This window comes from Glycine soja, chromosome 2, assembly GCF_004193775.1.
Source record: "Glycine soja cultivar W05 chromosome 2, ASM419377v2, whole genome shotgun sequence".
NCBI lineage: Eukaryota > Viridiplantae > Streptophyta > Magnoliopsida > Fabales > Fabaceae > Glycine > Glycine soja.
Window position 1 is genome coordinate 977,304 of NC_041003.1, and position 22,566 is coordinate 999,869.

At 33.8% G+C, this 22,566-nt stretch overlaps 4 protein-coding genes across 9 annotated transcripts; 2 read left to right on the forward strand and 2 right to left on the reverse strand.

Annotated features, from left to right (window-relative positions):
• The first annotated feature begins 228 nt into the window (after positions 1 to 228).
• LOC114378215 lies at positions 229 to 1,966 on the forward strand. The gene is made up of 5 exons (XM_028336774.1): positions 229 to 622; positions 741 to 859; positions 1,244 to 1,432; positions 1,525 to 1,576; positions 1,671 to 1,966. Exons 1-5 carry the CDS (start codon positions 326 to 328, stop codon positions 1,779 to 1,781), a joined length of 768 nt encoding a protein of 255 aa, XP_028192575.1. The 5' UTR covers positions 229 to 325; the 3' UTR covers positions 1,782 to 1,966.
• A 3,474-nt stretch (positions 1,967 to 5,440) lies between these two features.
• Positions 5,441 to 5,995, reverse strand: LOC114369315 (probable galacturonosyltransferase-like 7). Its single transcript, XM_028326528.1, has one exon. The coding sequence runs from the start codon at positions 5,993 to 5,995 to the stop codon at positions 5,441 to 5,443; it is 555 nt and encodes a 184-aa protein (XP_028182329.1).
• A 1,538-nt stretch (positions 5,996 to 7,533) lies between these two features.
• On the forward strand, positions 7,534 to 15,829 carry LOC114378225 (long chain acyl-CoA synthetase 1-like). Of its 3 annotated transcripts, none has more exons than XM_028336799.1 (20): positions 7,534 to 7,550; positions 9,858 to 10,023; positions 10,217 to 10,280; positions 10,367 to 10,456; positions 10,564 to 10,620; positions 10,726 to 10,774; positions 11,045 to 11,121; positions 11,247 to 11,286; positions 11,372 to 11,466; positions 11,913 to 12,080; positions 12,173 to 12,283; positions 12,436 to 12,523; positions 12,753 to 12,819; positions 12,954 to 13,029; positions 13,159 to 13,276; positions 13,706 to 13,951; positions 14,050 to 14,189; positions 14,296 to 14,478; positions 14,745 to 14,864; positions 14,971 to 15,829. In XM_028336799.1, exons 2-20 carry the CDS (start codon positions 9,878 to 9,880, stop codon positions 15,016 to 15,018), a joined length of 1,983 nt encoding a protein of 660 aa, XP_028192600.1. In that variant the 5' UTR covers positions 7,534 to 7,550; positions 9,858 to 9,877; the 3' UTR covers positions 15,019 to 15,829. The 3 variants fall into 3 exon arrangements, with proteins under 3 accessions (XP_028192600.1, XP_028192584.1, XP_028192591.1); XM_028336783.1 differs by lacking the exon at positions 7,534 to 7,550 and adding an exon at positions 9,050 to 9,160; XM_028336790.1 differs by lacking the exon at positions 7,534 to 7,550 and adding an exon at positions 9,121 to 9,231.
• Positions 15,830 to 17,724: 1,895 nt separating this feature from the next.
• LOC114378246 (probable pre-mRNA-splicing factor ATP-dependent RNA helicase DEAH2) lies at positions 17,725 to 21,615 on the reverse strand. 4 transcript variants are annotated; one of them, XM_028336810.1, is made up of 7 exons: positions 21,206 to 21,612; positions 20,865 to 21,067; positions 19,665 to 20,749; positions 19,124 to 19,249; positions 18,781 to 19,019; positions 18,536 to 18,654; positions 17,725 to 18,143 (listed from the first exon to the last, which is right to left on the reverse strand). In XM_028336810.1, exons 1-7 carry the CDS (start codon positions 21,473 to 21,475, stop codon positions 18,017 to 18,019), a joined length of 2,169 nt encoding a protein of 722 aa, XP_028192611.1. In that variant the 5' UTR covers positions 21,476 to 21,612; the 3' UTR covers positions 17,725 to 18,016. The 4 variants fall into 4 exon arrangements, 3 of the variants coding, with proteins under 3 accessions (XP_028192611.1, XP_028192627.1, XP_028192620.1); XR_003659278.1 differs by lacking the exons at positions 17,725 to 18,143; positions 18,536 to 18,654 and having other exon boundaries at positions 18,877 to 19,019; positions 19,124 to 19,355; positions 21,206 to 21,615; XM_028336826.1 differs by lacking the exons at positions 17,725 to 18,143; positions 18,536 to 18,654; positions 18,781 to 19,019 and having other exon boundaries at positions 19,159 to 19,326; positions 21,206 to 21,615.
• Positions 21,616 to 22,566: the final 951 nt, after the last annotated feature.

The window sequence follows — 22,566 nt, forward strand, 5'->3', positions numbered from 1 at the left end:
AAAATGCGGTGCTGCTAATAAGGTAGAAGTATTTATTATATTTGTTCATTTCACTAAGCTTGGACGATATTTAATTACACATTTAAAAATGCTTTTGGTTATTATTACTAAACAAGTTTGATTTTAATAAACATGCTTTTGAGAAAAAAAAATCCAAACATAAATCAAGTTATATAAATTGAATTTTTAACAAATTTAAGTTTCAAAGATACTTTTATTTTTTATCCAAACAGCCACGAAAATGTTACATCCTTTCTCTTTTCCTGTCTGAAAAGCTAATCCAATTATTTTCTTTGTTTCCCTGAAGACGCAAAGAGGGGATAATATGCAATACCTTGTTGCATCTGGTTCCTCTTCCTTTATTGAGGGTTATTCGTATAGTCTCCTCCGCCACAGTTATCCTCTCCCCAGAATTCGCAAATTGAGTTTGCTTAAGCCTCACTGTTCTCAGAGACAGCAGAGCCGAAGAAGCCTGAGAACTTCATGGGCTTCAGTGTCACTTACACTTTTTGGCACTGGCTTCTTACTTGGTCCCCTTCTCGATGGACTCCATTCAAGGGTCAATCTCGTTGTGTACGAATCTGGCTCCATTGATATTGGTCCACTCCACACAAACATATGGGTGGGTTTCTACTTCAACTTCAATTTTACTATGTACCCTTGTTTCTGAAATTTGCTTATTATTACCATATTATTAGCTGCAGTTTTTACTTTTTATTCTATCTTCTCCAAATTTATAGGTTCCTTTCTTGCTGGGGTTATTTTATTCCTCTGTTGGTTTGCTTCAACTCTACCTAGACGAAAAGGTCTTGAACAAGGTTCAAGAAGCAAGTTTAGCAAAAACAATTGTCTCACTAATGTAAGTACCTACTGCATTGTATACTTAATAGTATGAAATGGAGAATGCAGAAGTGTAACGTATTTATAATATGGGATTAAATATGATCTGGGTTCAATAAAATATCATGATTTTGCTGTTAAAAAAATATCATGATTTTTTATTTATTTTAATCCTTGCAAAAAAATTATCCATTTTTGTCTTAGTTTAATAAAACGACATGGCTTTAATCTTAACTTTTAGAAATTAAAAACATGTGTGATAAGCAACTAAAACCATGTCATTCTAGATCGTAAGAACAAAAAATGTATCAAATATTTATAGAGGTTTAAATAAATAAATAAAAAATTGATATTTTCATAAATTAAAGTGATATTAAAACCTAATAGGGTTGTCCTGTGCTAGATTGTTGGCGCTGTTTATAGAACTGAGTGCTGACCTCTACAAAGCCGGAATATCGAACAACATTGAAGCCTACATTTTATTTGCTGCTGCAGAATTTATATGGTTTTTCTTGGATAGGACATGGCCAGGTTTCACCTTGGCATGCATTGTTGGGCTTGGTTGCCCACTAGCTGAGGTTCCAATTATGAAGTAAACCCTTTCTCTCACCCAATTGAATTTTGAAAATATGTTTGGCTAGGTATTGAACTATTGATGAATACTTTCTCTTTTGCTTCTTTCAGGTTGTTCCACCTTTGGTACTATCCTCAAGCGAATATTGAAATATTTGGCCAGGTACATCATATTAAAATCAGTTCACGCTAAAGCTTTCCATTGATTTGTGAAATTGTTGATGATTTCTCATACCACCTCCCAACACCCTGTGCAGGGACTAGTTACTTGGACACTCACTTGCTACTTCGTGTATACGCCATTCTTGATCAATTTGTCACGGTGGCTGAGAACAGTTTATGCTCCTCAAACAGAGGACTCTGCCTAGAAAATTATGTACCTGTGCTGTCTATTCCATTATGTAGTACTTATAAATAGCATCAATTTGCAGCCTTTGACAAACACATTGTGGCAAGGCATTGTAATAAGGCATTCTAGCTTAAATATATGATACTCGTGCATATTCACAATGACTTAGCGACTTGAATCAATTCTCTATTTTAAATTTCCCAACTCTTCTCTCTGCTCCTATTCAACAGTAAAGTGAAGTAATTTTCATATAAATGAAAATGTAATGATTACTTTTCGGATGAAATTTCTCCCTGCAATTTTTTCTCCTAGACACCAAATCGACCTCAAATATATTGGATTTACAACTCATAATTTATACTCAAACCCTAACCCACCTATAATATTTTACTGGACAAATAACTAATCTGGTCCTTGGAGATATAAAGCATTGTGATTTTAGTTCCTAAAAATGATAAAATTTTATCAAAATCTTTGAAAGTACAATCTGACATTCACTTCATTCAAAAAGTTGTATGACTTTAGCATAATATTAACATACTTTTAAATATTAGAGTGACAATAAACAGTCAAGTTTAGGATCTAAAGTGACAATATAGAAAGTATTTTTAATTTTCTTGTTTCCAAGGTTAATGTGATAACTTTTTATATTTTTAGAGACTGAAAGATAGTTTTAACCTATTTTATTAGTCCATACACACGATGGCTGCATGGTCCAAGCAAACTTGTAACTACATAGCTATAATTCATCAGTCATCTGAGTCCTACACATTATGGCTTTTGTTCATTGCATAATGCCATTGCGTTCCAGGGTCAAAATGATAAGCGATAATTTGCAAAGGAGAAGGGAAATGGCTAGCCCGATGCTGGAACATTGCTTGTCTTGGCCCATTACATGAATTGGGCTGGTGTAATTTTGGAAACCTCATTCTTTAGTTGAGCAATTCATAGATGTTATATTAGCTATCAACAATTGCTTCCTGTAACTCCATAATTGCCTCCAGCACTTTTTTAACCTTTTGGAAAATCTAATTCAAAACTTAATTTTATAAATATTTAAAATAGCTAATTCAAAATTTAAATTACATTTCAAATTAGGATGCAGGAAGCAAGAAGCAATAGCCTTAACTATCACCTCATCAGCATTTCCCCATCCCGCAAATTCCAATTCCTACGTGTTCCCTTTGGGCACCAATGACCTATGGACCCCACTTGTACCTTCATAATATAGTAAACTAGTAATTAGTAGAATTGATAAAATAGATCAAATCAGTCGGACCAAACTGGACTGAAAATATGTTATGCCAAATAGAATCGGATTATTTAGACCATTCGATAAGCTTATCAGATTAGATTGAATGTAAGAAATATAAATTCAAATTCAACTGAACCCAAGTCTAATACTTTTTTATTTTCAATTTCTACACTTTAGACTAAATTCATTTTCGACACTTCAAGCCAAAACATCTATTTTGTCAACTCTAGCAACTAGTAAATAAAACAAGAAAAACACAAACAAATTATTTTGTCATCTAAGTTGTTGGAAATTGAAAATGAGTGCTGTGTTGAATGAACAAATTATTGAATGTTTTGATATCATCTAAATAATCATCACCAAATTTCAGATAAGTCAAACATTTTCTCTCTCTCACTATTATATACATTTGGTATAAATATGTCTTGAAACAGTGTATCAGTATCGAGCAAAGTATGTCTTTGTTGTCCTTTTCAGGGGTCATCCACTTCAATTTTTTTGGTAAGGCATCCAGATCAATTTGGTATAATTTTCATTTAATAATTTAGGCAAAACGATTATTTAGGGATAAATTTTTTTCTAAATTATCAAACGAGAGTAAATTTTAAATAAAAATGTGGAAACAGTGTATGAATATTGTGGCAACTGGCAAGTAAGTCGTTGTTGTCCTTTGGGTGATCCATATCCCTCTATAGCAGTTCTGTTGTGGGCATTAATGTAAAACCTAGCTACTGTCAACCGACAATTTTATCAAGAGACGACAAGAGGGACAGGGTCGCATCGTTATAAATTCAGCCACCCAATGACACCACAATTAATTGAACATGAAATCACAAAGGAATTAATGAATATTGCCATGTAAATGTGACTATGACTATAGGACTATAGGTTTAGTTACTAATTCAATCACTCATAAACAAAGCTCAAGGGTGGCCCAACCGACCCCACGTACAATAATTACTACTTCTTCATTAATTAAAAAATTTAAAAATGATCATTAAAATACATAAAATTATATTATTTATGATATTTTTATGTTCTTTTATAATTTTATAATAAATCTTTTTTTAAAATTATTTAATTAATGTTCTAAGGATACTGATGAGTAAAATAAATATTTTTAATGTATCATCCAAGATTCTTATGTAAAAAAACAAAAAAAAAGTAATAAATTTTTTTAATTCTAACAATAGTTATAAAATTTCTTTTTTTTTCGTGTAAAATATTTAATATTAAAAAATAAGTAAAAATATAATTGATAAATGAATAGTTAATTTGATATTTAACTTTGTAAATGATAAATAAATAAAATTGTCCAACCGTTAAAAAGATTATACTGTTTGCTATTGTTTGACTATTTCATTTCTCTTTTGCATTTTAAATAAAGAACGGATACTGTTTTTTGTCTGGAGCCCTGCAAAGCAACCAAGTTGCTCTAGTTTGTTGAAGTCATGGATTGTATATTTAGTCTTACATTTTTTATATATATAGGTATAATTTTTTAACGTTAAAATATAATTTTACATTTTTTATTAAAATTTATTTTGGATATCTATTTTTTAAAGATTTATTTTAATCATTCCTCTTTAATATTATCTTTCCATCAACGTAAAACTAAGGTTGTTAGTGTCTTATATAATAGCTTTAGCTTGTACATTGTACAAACTTGTTTATTTTATATAACTTAAATTTATGATAACTAAATATTTAAATATATAAACATTCCTAAATGTTTACATATTTTATACATACAGATTAATTCCTAAAAATTCCTAAAGATAAAGAGGTTAAACATATTGAAATTTTTGTCTTTCTAAAAGACATTCCTAAAAACATTTTCGTCCCAGAAAAACAATCAGAAACATTTTTGTTCAAGTTAATTATTTTAATTTATATATTTAAATAGATTAATCTTTAACTTGATAGTTTTTAACGACTGCTACGATTTTATTTTATTAAATTACATCTACCTTTTATCCCTACCTCAATGCCACAGGACCCTCTTCCGCCATCCACATTTCCATTTCTTCTTTTCACGACCCTTAAACCTTTGTAATCATATCTCAAAGCTTCCACTAACGACCCACACCACCCATTCCACCACCAATCTCCCACCCTTTTCATCTCTATTCCACTCAACCCCCTTTTGACTCTCACTTTAACTATCACACACGAACCAATTTTAATTGATTCCATCCCATGTTTGATTTTACCGTGCTTTGGTTAGGTTATCGTGTAGCTATATATTATTATTAATTTATTAGTGTTGTTTTTAACTTACAGTATGTTTGGATGTAGTATTTAAAATAGGAAAAGTAATTTTTTAAAGGATTTAAAATTTGTAAGTCTAAAATTTTCTGTTTGAATATCCTATTGATTGAAATTTGAAATTTCAAGTATTTTAATAGATAATTTTTAATTAACTAAAATTTTGGAATTCTAAATTCTCTATAGAGAGGGAATTCTAAAATTCTGAAATTTGAGATGTCGTTGACGAGAACCAGATCGGAGTCGAGGTATATAACCCTCTCGACGCAGGGTTCGAGGAGGTCAGTGAGGTAATTTTTGACGGAGGTAGAGATCAAGTTGCGGACGATCTTTGGATCGAAGTAATAGGCCTTGAAGTTCAATTGCGAGAAGGTGGATTTGACGAGGGATTCGAGGTTGGTTTCGAAAATGAGGAAGTGGAAGAAGATGTTCTCCAGGCACTGGGAGTGTTGGAGGATTGAGTGGACGGCGACGATGGAGCCGCGAAGGTACTCCATGTCGAGGGTGATGGCCATGTGGACGAGGGAGGGGCCGCAGACGGAGGTGAAAACGAAGGAGGCGCATTTACCGTCGGCAACATTGCGGAATGGAGCGATGGGGCGAAAGGAGAGGCGTGACGGAGGAGGCCGTCGAGATGGTGGGAGGAGCGGATGTTGGTGCCGTGGGAACGAAGCCAGAGAGGAGAGAGAAGAGGACGGAGAGGAATCCATGCTAAGGTGCGCACAGTCTCCTCTTCTCTTCTTCCTCTGCTACCTCCCTCTCCTCTTCCACCAAATGTTTTCTTTCTTTCTACGCTAATTTTGATAATATTGAAATTCGGAACAAAGGGGTAAGCACATTGCAGTAGTAGCACAGACACACGGAGAGAGACACTCTCACGCAGACCACTCACTTAGAGCGGATTTGCCAAATATATAATTTCAAAAATGAAGAAATTTAATTTGTTTATCCAAATACTAAATTTTAAAAATAAAAAAAATTTAATTAGATCATTTAAAATTGTTAGAATTTAAAATTATCTAAACACACTCTTACAGAATTTGCATTTGCTATTCTGGTACAATTGTTGTTTGAGATTAGTGATTGATTTTTTTACCTAAGTTTCCGTGCAGACAAAGAGGCTCTGATGTTTGATAGGCTCTGAGGTGAGACCTTTTTTAGTGTGTGGTGAAGGCTTTAACATAGTGATAATTTTTAACTATTATTATAATGATTTTATTTTATTAAAATAAGTTTAATATTTATAAAATAGTTTCACATTCATTTAATCATAAATTATCATTTAAATTATTTTAAAATAATTATTTTAAAAATCAACAAACTTATCATATGGTGTAATTGAACCATTGTATAATTTTTTTTATACTTATCTATGTATAACCCCTTTTTTTTTATTAAAATCACCAAAAAAATACCTTCTTCCTCCCCTAGTTGGAGAAAATCAATTTCTTCAACTTGACAACTAGACCTAATGCGTTTTTTTTTTGTTATTGATTGGATTGAAACATTCTCTTTTTTTTTTAAAAAAAATGTATGTTGCTACTTGGTTCCATATGTTAGAGTTGAACTGAACCTCACAATCAATTACAGAAAGTGTAAATGTTTAAAGCATAGAAAAGAAGATTGAAATAATCTAAATTTAATAAAAAAATCAATTTCTAGTCATAACTTATTAATGTATTCTAATTAAAAAATAAATGTGTGTACATTAATCAATCTCATAAATATTTGTTAACATACATACTTATTTTCTTAGTACATTGGAACACATTAACAAACTAGGTCTTTAGGGTATTTTGAAATAATATATATGTAGTTATAATTTGTTAACAAAAACAAGTGATTGTATGCCTGCAAGGCCCACGTATCTGCTTAACTATATATGGTATTTCATACTTACATGTACATGCTACCGCTCGTCAATAAAAAATAAGTATGTGCGCGTACAGCCGCAGATCTCATAAATATTTGTTAATATACATATACATATTTTTTAAATTGGATTGTGTTAACAAGCTGCATGTTGTACTTTAAGATGATATATATTTGTTAACAAAAATAAATGAATGTACGTTGATCAGGTCCACGAAATATGCTTGATGACCTTTTTCTCTATCTACCATTACATAAGACATTTCACACTTACACGTACAATTCCAAGTCTTATTTTACCCATTTTCTATACTATTCAATTTGATCGTGTTTGCAGGTTTCGTTGCTCGTTGGAGTCATCATTTTCTCCTGGATCATCTCTCGCATTTGGAGGTATGAAAATATCCCTAAACACAAACACAAAACTAATTGTAGGCTCCAATCGGTTTTGGGTCTAGCCCAATACCTCGTTTAGACGGGTCGGATCCCGACCGATGTGGCCTTTGTGGCTGACAAAAGTTTTGGCGTCTTACTCATATCTCTAATCATAACTTATCTCAAGAAATCAGGGAGATATGATATATATGACAAAATCTTATCATACTTTGTAACTGAATGACAACTATATAATTAATAGATATTAGGCGGCTTAGAGGGACAGACAAAAGGTACTTTTATTTTCTGGATTGACAACTTCCTAACCCTTGAAGAGGAATTTAATTCCGGAACACTTGGCAACTTCCTAATCCTAGTTGAGAAATCCAATTCTAGAACACTAATTATAGCAAGTATCTGATTTACAATACTAAGACAGTCTTTTAAGCTTACCTTTATTGTTAGTTCTTCTTTCTATTCATCCATTTCTGAAACCCATGGGCTCCATATCATTTCGTCATTTTCAAAATCAGCAAGTGACGGTGAATATTCACATTAGTCATATCCAGCGGACCAGCGGTTGTGCAACAGTTTCATTAGGCGGTAGCAACATTCTCGATAACTAACTAAAGAAATAGCATTTGATCTGACTCCAGTTTGAATTATTAAACTTTTTCGAACTTGTGTATGAGCCATCAATCTCCATCAATTTAAGTCAGCTTTATAGCTCACCCACATGTAGTACAACAATAATGTATGCATTTTTGCTAAGAAACTACTAGTTAATATATAAAAACAATCTTTTTTTTTTATCTTAGTATTATCTGCTGAGGGAATAAAATATTTTTTTATTAAAAATACAAGATTCATTTAATATTTACTTCTCAATATAATTAAAAACAATATATATATATATATATATATATATATATATATATATATAAGATATAAATTTCCTTAAATTACAAAAAATAGATCTTGTTTAGGCACAGAACATGTCAAAACAAGGGCAAGCTAGTCAGACTAAAATTTGGAGATCCATGTTTGGACTTATATCTGGCGTGCATTAGTTATATGTTTAAGCTTTTAGTTGGAAGTAAGGGGATTATATTTAATTATTTTTTTTTAACACACGCGTAGTTGTCAGTACAATTGTAAAGTTGTCCGAGTAACTAATATGGTTTTCCTTGTCGAAAATCTACTCTGTAACGAACGAAGTGAGCATCAATGCCATACCATGTACTATATCTGCATCGCGACTGACTTATATACGGGAGTTATGGTAGCTTGCATAATAATTTCGTACACTTCTTCTCTTCTTTTCTCTAACTTTCTTTCTTAAATCAAACAAAACATAAATGAATAGGGTGAAACCAAGTAACCTAAGACAATGAGGGAGGGAATGGTCACGTGGAAACAATTGAAGTTACTGTACGATAGGGCTGCTCCTCAGTCCTCATTATTATTCGTTTCCAACTTTCAACTACCTCATTTACACTAGCAACTCCTTTCTTCACTATAAAATTCTCAACTTGGTTCTCATAATATATACCACCCTCAAATAATCAAACTTATCGTATGTATGACTTCTATCTTATTTCAACACGAAGTGCAGACAAAGCAGCGAGGTATACACATATACAGTAACCCAGTCTCAGTTCACACGTACACTCACCGACGCCAACGTCCATACCTATCTGTAACTATGTTTCTTATGTGCCATGACATTTTTGACTTTCGTATCCCTCACCCTTTTGGATTTTCTGTCGTCTTTTTTTCTTTTTAATGTTATAAAATTATAGTTAATAATTAATATGGTTATTTGTGTTGAGCAAAACCACTCTAACATTTTCCTTCCGTCGTTCCCGGGTACTCGGAACCATGCTTCTAATGCGTGTTTTCCTATGTAAAACTATTATGTTGCCTTACTCTAGGCTCCAGGACCACATGAGCCAAACTCTAACAAATTGTTAACTTTTTTAATTGATGTGAAATTGTTAATAAAAACTTAGTTACATGTTAATTATACTTATAGAAAAATAGTTGGGATCATAAATTAGTCGATGGATAAGTAAGTGATAGTTTCGTTTCGGACCATGCAATGTACCAAGCCGTACTTTATTTTCGTCACTCTTATTTTTAAGGACTTTTAATTATGCTTGACTTTTTGACATGCACGTCCTTGACTTGGATGATTTAATCATACTACAGAAAAGTGAACGAAGTTGACGGAAATTGATGAGAGTTAACTAGCTAGTGCTCGTTTTCCTTTGCAAGTTCTAGCTAGGTGGCTGAATGCTGATACTTGCTTTGTTTCTTGTTCAGGTTTTTCATAACAAAGGAGAATGAAGGCTTTTTCAGTTAAGGTTGAGGAAGGAAGGGAAGGTAAAAATGGCAACCTTTCTGTTGGTCCTGTGTACCGTAACCTCCTCTCAGAAAATGAATTTCCTCCAATGGATCCTGATTTCAGTACCACTTGGGATATTTTCTGGTAATTAATTTCAGTCCCTATGATAATTCAGCAGTAGCTAGTAGAATATATGATGGTATGATCTATGTTCTGTACTGAGCTTTGCCCACATAATAATAAGGTGGGGTCCGTTAAATGTCAATGTAGGAAAAATTGAAGGTTTGGTGGTTCATCAATAAATGATGTTTTGATGACCTTGCTTTGATGATTGCAGTGTGTCTGTCAAAAATCATCCTAATAATCGTATGCTGGGAAAGCGTAAAATTGTTGATGAAAAGGTATGTCATGGAGATAATTTATTTTTGTTATAGGAATTGTATGTGTCATGAAAATAAGGTACTTAGTTTTTGGTTCATGTTCATAGATTGGACCCTATGTTTGGAAGACATATAAGGAAGTTTATGATGAAGTTCTGCATATGAGTTCTGCTTTACGAGCATCTGGTGCCGAACCAGTAAGTGCTTGTGAAAGGGCTTCCCTCGTAACTAATATGCACAGTAGATTTGTAGTTTTCAAATGAAATTGATCTTCTTGATGTCTATTATGGTCATCCTGTAACAGGGCACTAAAATTGGAATTTATGGATCTAATTGCCCGGAATGGATTGTGGCAATGGAGGTTTGACAATTCTATAACCCTTGTGTTCTCAAAATTTTCTCTATTGTTCTTTCTTGCTATAATGCTATCATATCATAGTTCATAATTATGTTCATATTGGTGTAGGCTTGTTCTGCTCAAAGCTTTGTTTGTGTGCCTCTCTATGACACCCTTGGTAAGTTTTCTCTAGATCAACTTGTTAAATAAATTCACGTATGCATACTTCTCTCTCACATCTTTATTGTTTTGCGATTAAGATGCATGCCAAAGATATGATCCTAACCAAAGCCAATCTTCGGACTTGGTTTATTTTACATCTCTTAGTAAACAGATATGGTGCTCATTCTCTTTATTAGTGCGAAATTATTTAATTAGTTTTCTGGTCTAAATAAAAAAAGCAACATTCAAATTTTAATTAAGGCATTTTTTTCTGTTTTTAATGCAGGGCCTGGTGCTGTAAATTTTATCATAGATCATGCAGAAGTAGATTTTGTGTTCGTCCAAGATAAGAAGGTTAAAGAGGTAAGGAAGAAAGATCAATTTTTTATATATAAAAAAAGTAAATATTCTGCTTCAGATGATTTTCTATATCAGAGATTCAGAGCAGCAGTTTATGGGCTCTTACTGAGTTCCTATACCATTTGCAGCTTTTAAATCCTGAATGTAAATCTTCAAAGCGACTGAAAGGTAAATTTACGTGTTTAATCTTCAATATTTCTGTGCTCTAGCTAGCAGAACGATTTAGTGAAACTAAAATTGATTGTGGTTACAGCCATGGTGTGCTTCACTTCATTAACAGAGGAAGAGAAAGCTAAAGCCACCGCAATTGGAATTAAGCCATATTCGTGGCATGACTTCTTGCACTTGGTTAGTAAGTAGGGAATTGGTCATCCAATGCATAAATCATACCTCTTTGCTTATTAGCAGTAAAGGAATTGCTATCTTGTATAACTGCTTGGTTTGTTTTCTTCAGTTGCTTGCGCGTTTTTTATTTTTATGATGCAATTGTAGAATTTGGTTTGTTTTGTGAAGATTAGATGCTGCACTTTCTAAAAAATTGTTCACACAGGATAAATGAGTTACTTTTTTTCTTTTGTAAAGGTGTTGTGTTATCTATATGAACCTCTTTAATTGAATCAGTTGCTCTTTTGTGAAACAAACGTAATCCCAAGCTGGCAGAAACTTTACAAAAAAAAAAAAAAATCATATGGATATATGGTGTTAAAACTGTTCTCTGTAGGCTATTCCTGTAATTCCTCGCAGTTAGTTGTCTGTCTGATCTGGTTAAAATGGACAAACTATTATTCTTTCAGGGAAAAGAAAACCCAAAAAGTACTTTTCCTCCTCAGGCTCATGACATTTGCACAATAATGTACACTAGTGGGACAAGTGGAGACCCTAAAGGTGTTGTTTTAACGAATGAGAACGTAACGGCTTTAGTAAGAGGAATGGATCTTTTCATGGAACAATTTGAAGACAAGGTAAATCTAATGCTTGATACACTGGAAAATTGTTATGATACCATGCATTTTTCTCGTAACAAAAGTGACTAGAATACTATTAATTTGCATAGATGACCGTGGATGATGTGTATTTATCATTCCTACCCTTGGCTCATATCCTTGATCGCACTATTGAGGAGTACTTTTTCCGTAAGGGTGCATCTGTTGGATACTATCATGGGGTACGTTTGTCCACCAATTTCACGTTACTTTGGATTTGCTTGCATGGTAGTATTAACTATTGACATGTTAATATGGAACCTTAAAAAGAAGTAAAAATATTCTATTTTTTTATGTTTAAATTTCGTGAATTTCTTGAATTGTTTGCTTGAAGGATCTGAACGCGTTGAGGGATGATTTAATGGAGTTAAAGCCAACACTATTTGCTGGTGTCCCACGGGTTTTCGAAAAAGTCTATGAAGGCAAGGCTACCCCTCAACAAAAAATCTATTGCTTGTGGATTAGAAATGCGAGCAACACTATACATATTTTGAACGCATTTTTTTTGTTGTTGACTTAAATTTATTAGAAACTATAAATTTTTTTTTAGTTTTTAATAAGTTTTAAATAAAAAATGTGTCAGAAGAAATGTTGTGATAGACTACTGTGTTGTTTATACTTTGTTTCAATGAATAAGAATATTTGTTTCAGGGATCAAGAAAGCAGTGGAAGAACTCAATCCAGTGAGGAGAACAGTTTTTGGCATGCTCTACAACTAGTAAGTTGGAATTCTCTATGATGCTATATTTAGCTGTAACATTTTTTGGTAAAAGTAATAGTACTTTCATTTATTGAGATCATGGATTTTGGGCTGAGGCAGTTTTGCTAATTCATATTTTTCTTTAAATGCAGCAAACTTGGTTGGATGAAAAAAGGATACAAACATAGACAAGCATCACGTTTAGCCGATTTATTAGCCTTCAGAAAGGTTGTATAATATCTCTTACCTAAAACTTTATTTTTATTTTTCTTGAAAATAGACTTCTTTTACATATGGGTAAAACCTTCTCCAAATTTTCAACCTACTCCTGTCCTAACTCCTACCCCTCCATTTTAGGTCAAAGCTAGGCTTGGGGGTCGTGTTCGACTAATAATATCTGGTGGGGCAGCCTTGAGCCCAGAGGTGGAAGAATTCTTGCGTGTCACTACTTGTGCCTTTGTATGCCAAGGCTATGGTAAGAAGAAATATAGTTATACTATAAGAAATATTAACAAAACTGTTTTTTCCAACACATTTGAAATTTACTTGGGTGTCATTAAATATGTAATCTCATTATTAATTTAGTGAATCTTATTTTCAAACTAACAAAAGTTTCAACCAAGAAAAGAGACTTGATTAAAAATGTTATTAGTCGAGAAATTATTATATAGCTCAAAATATGTAGTATTGACTAATCTTCACATAAATGTAACCATATTTTTCAATTTACTAAAGAAAAATATTAATAATAAATCACATAAAGATTTATCAAAACCACGTATCTCGAAATATATAATAATCTTATACTGTATATAGATAAGATTAAACAGAGAAAATCTAACATTTTTATGTTGGGCATAACACAACATAAAGATACATTACATTGACACAATGGTTAATCCAGGTCTGACAGAAACATGTGGACCAACTACTCTTGGCTTTCCCGACGAAATGTGCATGCTTGGTACCGTTGGTGCTGTATCCATATATAATGAAATAATGCTAGAGGAGGTTCCAGAGATGGGCTACAATCCTCTTGAAACTCCTCCATGTGGTGAGATATGTGTGAGAGGGAAAACTGTTTTCACTGGTTACTACAAAAATCCAGAGTTAACAAAGGAAGCTATTAAAGATGGATGGTTTCACACAGGTAATTGAGTTGTCATTTCCTGCCTCAAAAAATGAATCTGTTTTTAGGAATCTTTAAATGGTCTAATGTGATTGTGTGTCATTGTCTGGTATCCTCAGGGGACATAGGAGAAATGCTTCCTAATGGTGTTATTAAGATTATTGACAGGAAGAAGAATCTTGTTAAACTTTCCCAAGGAGAGTATATAGCACTTGAGCATCTGGAAAATGTTTATGGGGTCACTCCTATAGTTGAAGATGTAAGTATTTCTACAAGTTCAGCACAGTTAATTGGTACACTTTTTAGTACATAGACTCTCAGTAATGGTAAGTTTGTGATTCGTTCTATGTATGTTTTACTGTTAGATCTGGGTTTATGGGAATAGCTTCAAATCAATGCTGGTTGCAGTAGTAGTTCCAAATGAAGAGGTTGCCAATAAGTGGGCATATTCAAATGGTCACATAGCTTCTTTCCCCATACTCTGCTCTCTCGATCAACTAAAGAAATATGTGCTATCTGAGCTCAAGTTGACAGCTGAGAGAAATAAGGTAACATCTACAGATAATGAAATGATGCCTCTTTCTATGTGACTATTTCTCCATGATATATCCAGCTTTAGGTCATCAAATGCTGTTAAAATAAAACTTTATTGCTTTAGGTATGAAAAAAGAAGCTTAAAATGATTTAACTTTTGTTGGAAAGATTTATAAACTATGAAGCATAGACATCAAACTATAAGATTTTGGTCTTGCAATCATATATGATTCTCTAATTGTCTTGTTTCCTCTTCAATTTTTGTCCTTCATAAAACTAGCTGAGGGGATTTGAACATATCAAGGGGGTCATATTAGAACCGCAAGAATTTGACATGGAAAGAGATTTGGTGACTGCAACACTAAAGAAGAAAAGAAACAAACTACTCAAGTATTATCAGGTAATCAGATATCCTCTTACTTTTGCCCTTACTCTTATTGCAGTCTATTTAATTGGTGGTGTACACTACACTAGAAATACTCACAAAATTGTTGATGTTGTCACAGGTGGAAATAGATGAACTATACCAAAGTTTGAAAGGGAAAAAAGCATAACTTCTGAGATTTCTAAATTCTAGACACGGATATGCCTATTTAGTAGTACCCTGTAACCAGTTATTTCCGTTCCACAACCCCCATCGATATATTGTCCTAGAAGCTCAATGCTCTAGTATTTTGCGTGAGGTATTATGCAGCAGCAACTAGCAAGTGCTGAACCATAATATTACCTAATTGTCAAAGTCTATATATGTGTGTGTTTGTGTGTGTATGACTACGAGAATGAACAATCCATTTCGAGTGAAGAAAGTATAAATGTTGTCAACCCTCGTATGCCCGTGGCACGCTACAAGCATGTGTTGAATATAAAATCAATTTTTGCACACGGAACCTAACACCATTGACGTAGTGCCAGCTAAAGGAGGGAGAGGGAATCCTATCAAATCCACGAATTAGATAAGAGAATAGGTGGGCAGATAATAATTTCAGGCTTATATTTATATTTATTCAATCTCGTTGTTAGGCTGAAATACTCTCACGGCTAATATGTCTGATGTTGAGCATGTAAATAATGGACAGTGAGATATATTTTACGTTTAAAAATATAAGAAAAGCATGAACATTGGACACTCTACACTGACTACACATCTACAGAAACAGGCACAAGAGCTGAAGGAAGTAAATGAATATCCCATCAGTTCTTTCCACCTAATCTGTATCAACCAATACCTATATGTACTTGAAAAACTTCTTTCCCTCTGGCATCTTTGCTTCCTAAGCCCCAGATTCCCGTCTGAAGAAAGCGTAATATGACTTTGAGATCCTCTTTGTTGCAACTCTTTTCAGTGTTATTATTACTTTGCTAGAATTGTTTTTTACTAAAGCATTAAAGCGTTAGTAAGTGATCATTATCGTGGCTCAATTGTTGCAAGCCTCGTTGAACTGAAAGGCTTCTTGTCACTCTACCGATGTACACTTGAACAATCCAACCTAAATCTGGTTCAAACAAACAAAAGCATAATTCAAATATTCAATAATCAAATCTTCAATATGATAGTGCATCGAAATGAGTAACAAATAGTTTTGCATATCTTCATTTCAATTATCATCTTGCTTGTCAATTGTCATTTGATGAGGTGGCGAAGGGAAAATATGCTTAGGACAAAGTATGATTGCTACTAGCAAAAAAAGTATGTGAAGACGAATGGTATTGACTGGTTTTTATAATAAAAATATAATGAAAATAACCTTAAAAATATTTATTTAATAGTTATTTATGTTTAATTGTTGAGAAGTCATGTTTTTTTTATTCATGACTTACAGATATGAAAAGGAGTTAAAAGTAAAAAAGATATAAAAAATAACAAAAATATGAAGAAGAAAAAAAAAACTCAGCCCAAGACGCGTCCAGCTCGAAAACAAGCATCTTCGCTAAGCGAGAAGAGGCACACGCGGCACACGCTCAGCGCGAAAATGCACATGAGCGCTAAGCGAGAGGATGCGCTCTAAGCGCGAATACAGGTACTTGTGCTAAGCGACCAGCGCAGGCTTAGCGCAAGTACACAGATCCAAGTCCACTTCAACAACTATAAAAAAAGAGTCAAATCAAGGATAAAAGACACACCAAGCCTCAGAATATCCTAATACACAGAGCCTGAGAACTTAGGGAATTCTTTCTTCTCTCCCATCATTTTCTATTTCCTTTTTTCCATTTCTTCTTTTCCATAAGTTTCTAAACTCCTTTTTGTATTGTATACTTCATATCTATCAATGTAAATAGGTGTTTTCTTTCCTATTATACTTTCTTGTTTTAATTTTATGTATCATTCATTCTTAATAGAAATACAAAGAAAGGTTGTAGTTTTAGGATTAATCGCTCAACAAAGGATAATGTTTAATAAGACTAAAAAGATGTATGTTAATAAAATCATTGTTAAACATAAAGTTATTGCATATGTTCATGCATCAAAACAAACATTTAAAATTAGAACTTTATACATTTTATCTATTGAATCTTTGTAAAGACATTTGAGAGATAAATAGATGAAATAGATTTATCATCGTAAAATACGAGACAAGACAAAATATTCTAATAAATGTGCGTAGAAAAAATCTATTTAATTAATAAAAAAAATCTAAAATAATATATATTAAACAAATAAGAAATATTAGGTCTTAACATTCTCATCCTATTAAATTTTCTATTATATCTTTTGTCTCTTATTAATATCTATTATTTTAATTATTATTTCTTTTAACTTATCTTTTACCTTATCTCATCTTTTCCTTTTATAAATTAAAAATTATTCAATACAAATACAAAACAAAGTTTCTAAGAAATTCAAATAAAACCTCACCATTTCACCTCTTTCCAACTCTGTCTTCATAGTAGCTCTACTTCATCTTTACACATTATTGGATTAAAGTTAACTAAGAAAACAATACTTAATTTTAATCATAAGTTTTTTTTAAAAATAAAATTGGTAAAATAAAAATTACAAAATTTCAATTATAATAAAATTAATTTTTTATGTTACTTTCGTTTTATCTAAAGATACAGAAAACTTTCTAATATTTTTATCCATCTAAACAATTTTTTTCCAATTCATTTTCCTTTTACTTCTATCTTTCTTATTTCCTCTTTATTTCCATCCTTATTCTAATCCAAACAAAACATGCATGAGTTTTTTTTTTTTCAGAGCTTTCAATACAAAATTATTTTTATGAAAAAAAGAACAGAACATATCTCATTAGAAAATGCAATGATAAGGCCTCCGAAGGTATAACAGCAAAAAGTCGACGAATATAAAACGTTACTAATACACTAATAAATAGTGCAAGAAACACAGCCTATGTTATATATATGGAAAAAAAAAAAAAAAACACAGCCTATTTCTCACTAAAATTAACTATCAATAGGTCCTTCAGACTTCAGAGGTAATAAAACACTCACATTCGGAAACCTTCTCCTGACAAAATTACGATGTCAAATTACAGGAGACTAAATATCCAATTCCAATCTAAAGGCAAAAAAAGGCATGGATGGTAGGGGACTTCATTTACGACTCCTGGCTTCCTCCTTTTCCTTCTCTCGCTTCTTGTAAAGCCTCTCAAGAACACGCTTAGCTTCACATTGTGGAAAATTCGACAAATCATAGTAATGTGGGGCTACATCCACTAACCTGTAAAGTTGAGCACATCTTAATAACATCTACCAAAGAACCACCCGGTCCACAAAGATAAATTTGACAGTTCATCTTGCAACTCTTCTCACAGATAAATCAAAGAGTGGATGGAATTTATAATGACGTGTTGGGTCTATATCTCTGCTTCATAGCATTCAAAGGTAATTTATTGATGACAGAAATATCATTTCAATCACAAAAACAGATGTTTCTGGAATTTATAAAGAGAAAACTATATATATTTAATTGATTTTCAGCGTTCTTTTACTCAAAAACAAAAAAGGCTTCCCTTTAAATACCATACATGAAATGCGTTTACGTTTCACCATTTCAAAGTTGTCAAACTCAATCATAGCTAGAGCATGCCAGATATCAAATAAAAATCTTACCATTCTCCACGTATATCTGTCACAGTTCGAATAAAATTCCGACTAGTAAGAACATATTCATTATATATTACCCACTCCGGCTTGTGGTCCAGGCAATTTGATGGATGCAAGTGCACCACCTACTCAGAAAAAAAAAATTATAAATCATTAATATAAATATAATCCTCCAGCCTACACAGTAACTCTTTCAGTAGTGCAAAAAGAAAAACAGAAAGAACTACAAATAGCATCTATTATCAACAAACCTGGTTGTCTTTCACTGTCAAGTAATGTCCTGTCCGCTCCAGATGGGCCACCTGCATAAAATACCCTGCTAGCATTGCCTTTCTAATGTTGACATAGTAGTCCCGGCTATTGAAATCAGTGCTGCATAACTTCAGGTTAAACCGAGCCATGATTCGCACAAGTTGTTGTCTAACATTGTCTGCTGATTTCAATGCCCTATGATTAACGAAGTTATCATAACACCAAGAAGGATCCTCATCTGAAAAGCCATTCATATATAATTAACAAATTTGACATCAAATAAATAGCAAGAATTCAATAATTAAAATTAAAAAAAAAAAGTTAGCATAAATATGCACTTACTATTTTGCTTGTAGGCATGGTATACATTCAAGAGCGTGAGATGATCCCCATCAATGTGTCCAAACCTAGCTTTTGCTTCATCCGCAGCTTTTTGTGCCTCCCTAGGCCGGACAAAGCAATTGGGTACTAAAGAAAGAAATTATTATCACAGAGGAGGCCCACGGAAGGTCAGCAGATGCATAGAGGCGAGACCACACCATTTTCTTCAAGAGATTGAGAGAATACTGAGAAACTGCAACTATCTGCATCAGCATTTACTTAGAATCCTATGGTGCATGCCAACCGGGGGCATGGAACCCAGAGAAGACAGTTGCTGATGACTACCTATTACCTAACAGGACATGTTCTACTAACCGCATTCATGCACATCTGGGCACATGTGTAAGCAGTCAAACATTCCCATCATGAGCACAATATTGCCTGTGCACATGAACAAATGCTGGGCATCCCCTTCAAAGTAGAGCCCAGCAAACCTACATCCCCTTAGCATTATGATTGGACTCTAGACAGACACAAAATCAAACAATTAAAAGAAGAATACCTGATAGCATGGCAGAAACGGAAAGAATCTCATTTGAACAGTTGAATTCAGGACTAACAACGAGCATCTTTGACATCTGAGGGTCCAGTGGAAATTCACTCATAATCTGGCCCAGCTTTGTTAAGTTACCATCGTCATCCAGTGCACCCAAGTAATTCAACACTTCCAATGCACGCATTAAGGTCTCCGGGGCAGGAGGGTCCATGAAATCAAAATGCACTAAGTCATCTATACCAAGTTTCTTTAAGGTAAGAACAGTGTTGGCAAGATTAGATCTCAAAATTTCAGGATAGGTCTGCGGCTGAAGATCGTTATTGAAACTTTTTTCAGTATAGAGTCTAAAACATTTCCCTGGTTGAGTTCTTCCAGCACGTCCAGATCTCTGGTGTGCACTAGCCTTTGATATTGGAGACACCAACAAAGACTCAACACGGACTCGAGGGTTATAAACCTTCTGCTTAGCAAATCCAGGGTCAATAACATAGACTATACCATCAATTGTCAAGGACGTTTCTGCTATGTTTGTTGATACCACAATCTTCCTTCCAGGAGGCCCTCCCTCCTTAACTGGAGGTGGAGCTGGCTCAAAAATCTTCTGCTGCATTGCAGGAGGAAGAGTAGAATACAAGGGCACCACTTTCACAGGGCCCACCTGGTCTCCCATATTGGAAATTTCTTTGTTTATTTTGCGGCATGCATCCTCAATCTCTTCCTCTCCAGTGAGAAAAACAAGTATATCTCCAGAAGGTTCACACATGTGTATCTGCACAACTGTCCTAATAGCAGCCTCCAAGTAATCCCTTTCTGGATCCTGGGTATAGAAAATTTCCACCGGATGTAGTCTTCCAGGAACCTTCATAAGAGGGGCCCCGCTAAAATATCCCTGGAACTTCTCAGCTTCAAGTGTCGCACTCATAACAACTAACTTCAAGTCAGGTCTATTTCTAAGCACTTCCTTAAGAAGGCCAAATAGCACATCAGTAGCCAAAGTCCTCTCATGTGCTTCATCCAGAATAATTACTTTGTATCGCTCCAATAGCGGATCCGTCATTGCCTCTCTCAAAAGCATACCATCAGTGAGATACCTATTGGCGGGAGAGAGAGAAAAAAAAAACATAAAACATTCCATTAGAGACAAAATAGAGCTAAAAAACAACATAACACGGCAACCTTCAAATTAATTAGTAAAATATAACATACTTCAAAACTGTCCTGGCACTACTGCAATCCTCAAATCTGATGCTGTAGCCAACCTCTTCTCCAATACTCACATCCATCTCCTCAGCCACACGCCTGGAAACAGACATTGCAGCCACTCTACGAGGCTGAGTACACGCAATCATCATCTTCCTACGTTTATCAGTGGTTTCTATATCCACAGCTTCCAAAACAAACTGAGGAATCTGTCCCCCATAATATAAAACAAAAGAAAATTAGAAATGCACAATTTTTTTAAAAAATTCTAGCAATTAGTCCTAGTAAGATAGTAACATAGCAGAAAATATATACATTAGAGTATGAATGGAGAGAAAGGAAGAAACCTGAGTGGTTTTGCCGCTACCGGTTTCGCCAACGAGAATGAGAGTCTGGTTATCCTTCAAAGCCTGCAAGAACTCCTCCTTCTGGTGCCACACCGGTAGGGTTTTCCTCTTCTCCAAAATGTCGTGGTACCTCTGCGAATAAGGCTTCCCGTTCCACCGGTTAATGAGGTTGTTGGCGGCGACGGCGCCGCCGTTTGATTTGGACATCTTGGCGGCAGCGTCGTCCACTACGTCGAACAAGCTCACCTTCCTCTTCCGCTCCGTACCCATCAAAACCCTAATATTAATATCGTGATCGCAAATTCCGTAATTAATAAATCGGCAGCTCTCGGTGGAAGCTCCTAGAAACTGTTTGAGGCCAGGGCTAAATTACGGTGCAAATGCAATGCTACATTATAACTGGGAAATAAATTAAATAAAAATAATGAAGGAGAAACGTAACGATAGCATAGCGAGCCGACAACGCTTTACGAGTGTGCTATAGGGCTGTTTCCTGTCGGGTTGGGTTAGGGGTGTGTTTTTTCTTTGGGCCTCATTTTTTACCCAAATTGCTCTTTCGCTTTATTAAGATGGGCTCTACTACTTACTCTATAACAGCACTGCTCAGCCCATTCCGGAAGTTTGGCTATTACTATCATGGTCCGAGAGAAGTTATTTTTCTGGTACTCACAAGTCATAGGGAAACACTTTTATTTTTCAATGAATATTTTAAAAAATCATAAATAATTTTATGTTAAAAAATAATAGAGTAAAAATTTAAATTTTTTAATTAATATTAAAATATTTTATATAATTTATTTATTTATTTTAATTCTCTTTTCCACTCATCCAAACAAGTTGTAAGAAGTGTCTCTACTTTTTTATTATTCATCCAAGCAACAAATTCTTTCTAATATATTTCTTTTATTTTTATTTTTATTTCTTTTTTTCCTAAATATTTCATGGATATTTTTCCCCTGATATAAATAAAGCATACGTGATAATGTAGAGGGTTGGAAAAGGAAAACTTATGCAGGTGGATGGAGTGGTGTGTTATGAATTGATATGGAGGACGGCATAACTTGCACACAATCATTTGAGATGGATGATGGTTCTGCAGTACGTTATGTGGCCCGTATGATTGATAATGGGAATGGCATACACAATCATTTGAGGTGGATGCAGTACGATATATTGCCCACGTGATTGATAATTTTGCATGACATTCCAAATTTGAAAGCACCTCAAGAAACAAAATTTAAAGGTAGGCCTTTTACAATTCTTTCTTCGTTAGATCCTTAAGATATACATATAACAAAAACCCAATTGTATAACGTCCCAGTATTTAAAAAAAATATGTAAATTACTTATCCAATAAATAA

Bases quoted from the DNA above. Each gene is read 5' to 3' on its own strand.
- LOC114378215 (XM_028336774.1), top strand. From the start codon at position 326: ATGCAATACCTTGTTGCATCTGGTTCCTCTTCCTTTATTGAGGGTTAT. The intron at 623-740 runs GTGGGTTTCTAC...CCAAATTTATAG, and splicing joins CACTCCACACAAACATATGG to GTTCCTTTCTTGCTGGGGTT. The intron at 1,433-1,524 runs GTAAACCCTTTC...TGCTTCTTTCAG, and splicing joins GCTGAGGTTCCAATTATGAA to GTTGTTCCACCTTTGGTACT.
- LOC114378225 (XM_028336799.1), top strand. From the start codon at position 9,878: ATGAAGGCTTTTTCAGTTAAGGTTGAGGAAGGAAGGGAAGGTAAAAAT. The intron at 12,524-12,752 runs GCAAGGCTACCC...TATTTGTTTCAG, and splicing joins TTTCGAAAAAGTCTATGAAG to GGATCAAGAAAGCAGTGGAA. The intron at 12,820-12,953 runs GTAAGTTGGAAT...CTTTAAATGCAG, and splicing joins TTTGGCATGCTCTACAACTA to CAAACTTGGTTGGATGAAAA.
- LOC114378246 (XM_028336810.1), bottom strand. From the start codon at position 21,475: ATGGGTACGGAGCGGAAGAGGAAGGTGAGCTTGTTCGACGTAGTGGAC. The intron at 21,068-21,205 runs GTTTCTTCCTTT...TATGGGGGACAG, and splicing joins GTAGCGGCAAAACCACTCAG to ATTCCTCAGTTTGTTTTGGA. The intron at 20,750-20,864 runs GTATGTTATATT...TCCCGCCAATAG, and splicing joins AGTGCCAGGACAGTTTTGAA to GTATCTCACTGATGGTATGC.
- LOC114369315 (XM_028326528.1), bottom strand. From the start codon at position 5,995: ATGGATTCCTCTCCGTCCTCTTCTCTCTCCTCTCTGGCTTCGTTCCCA.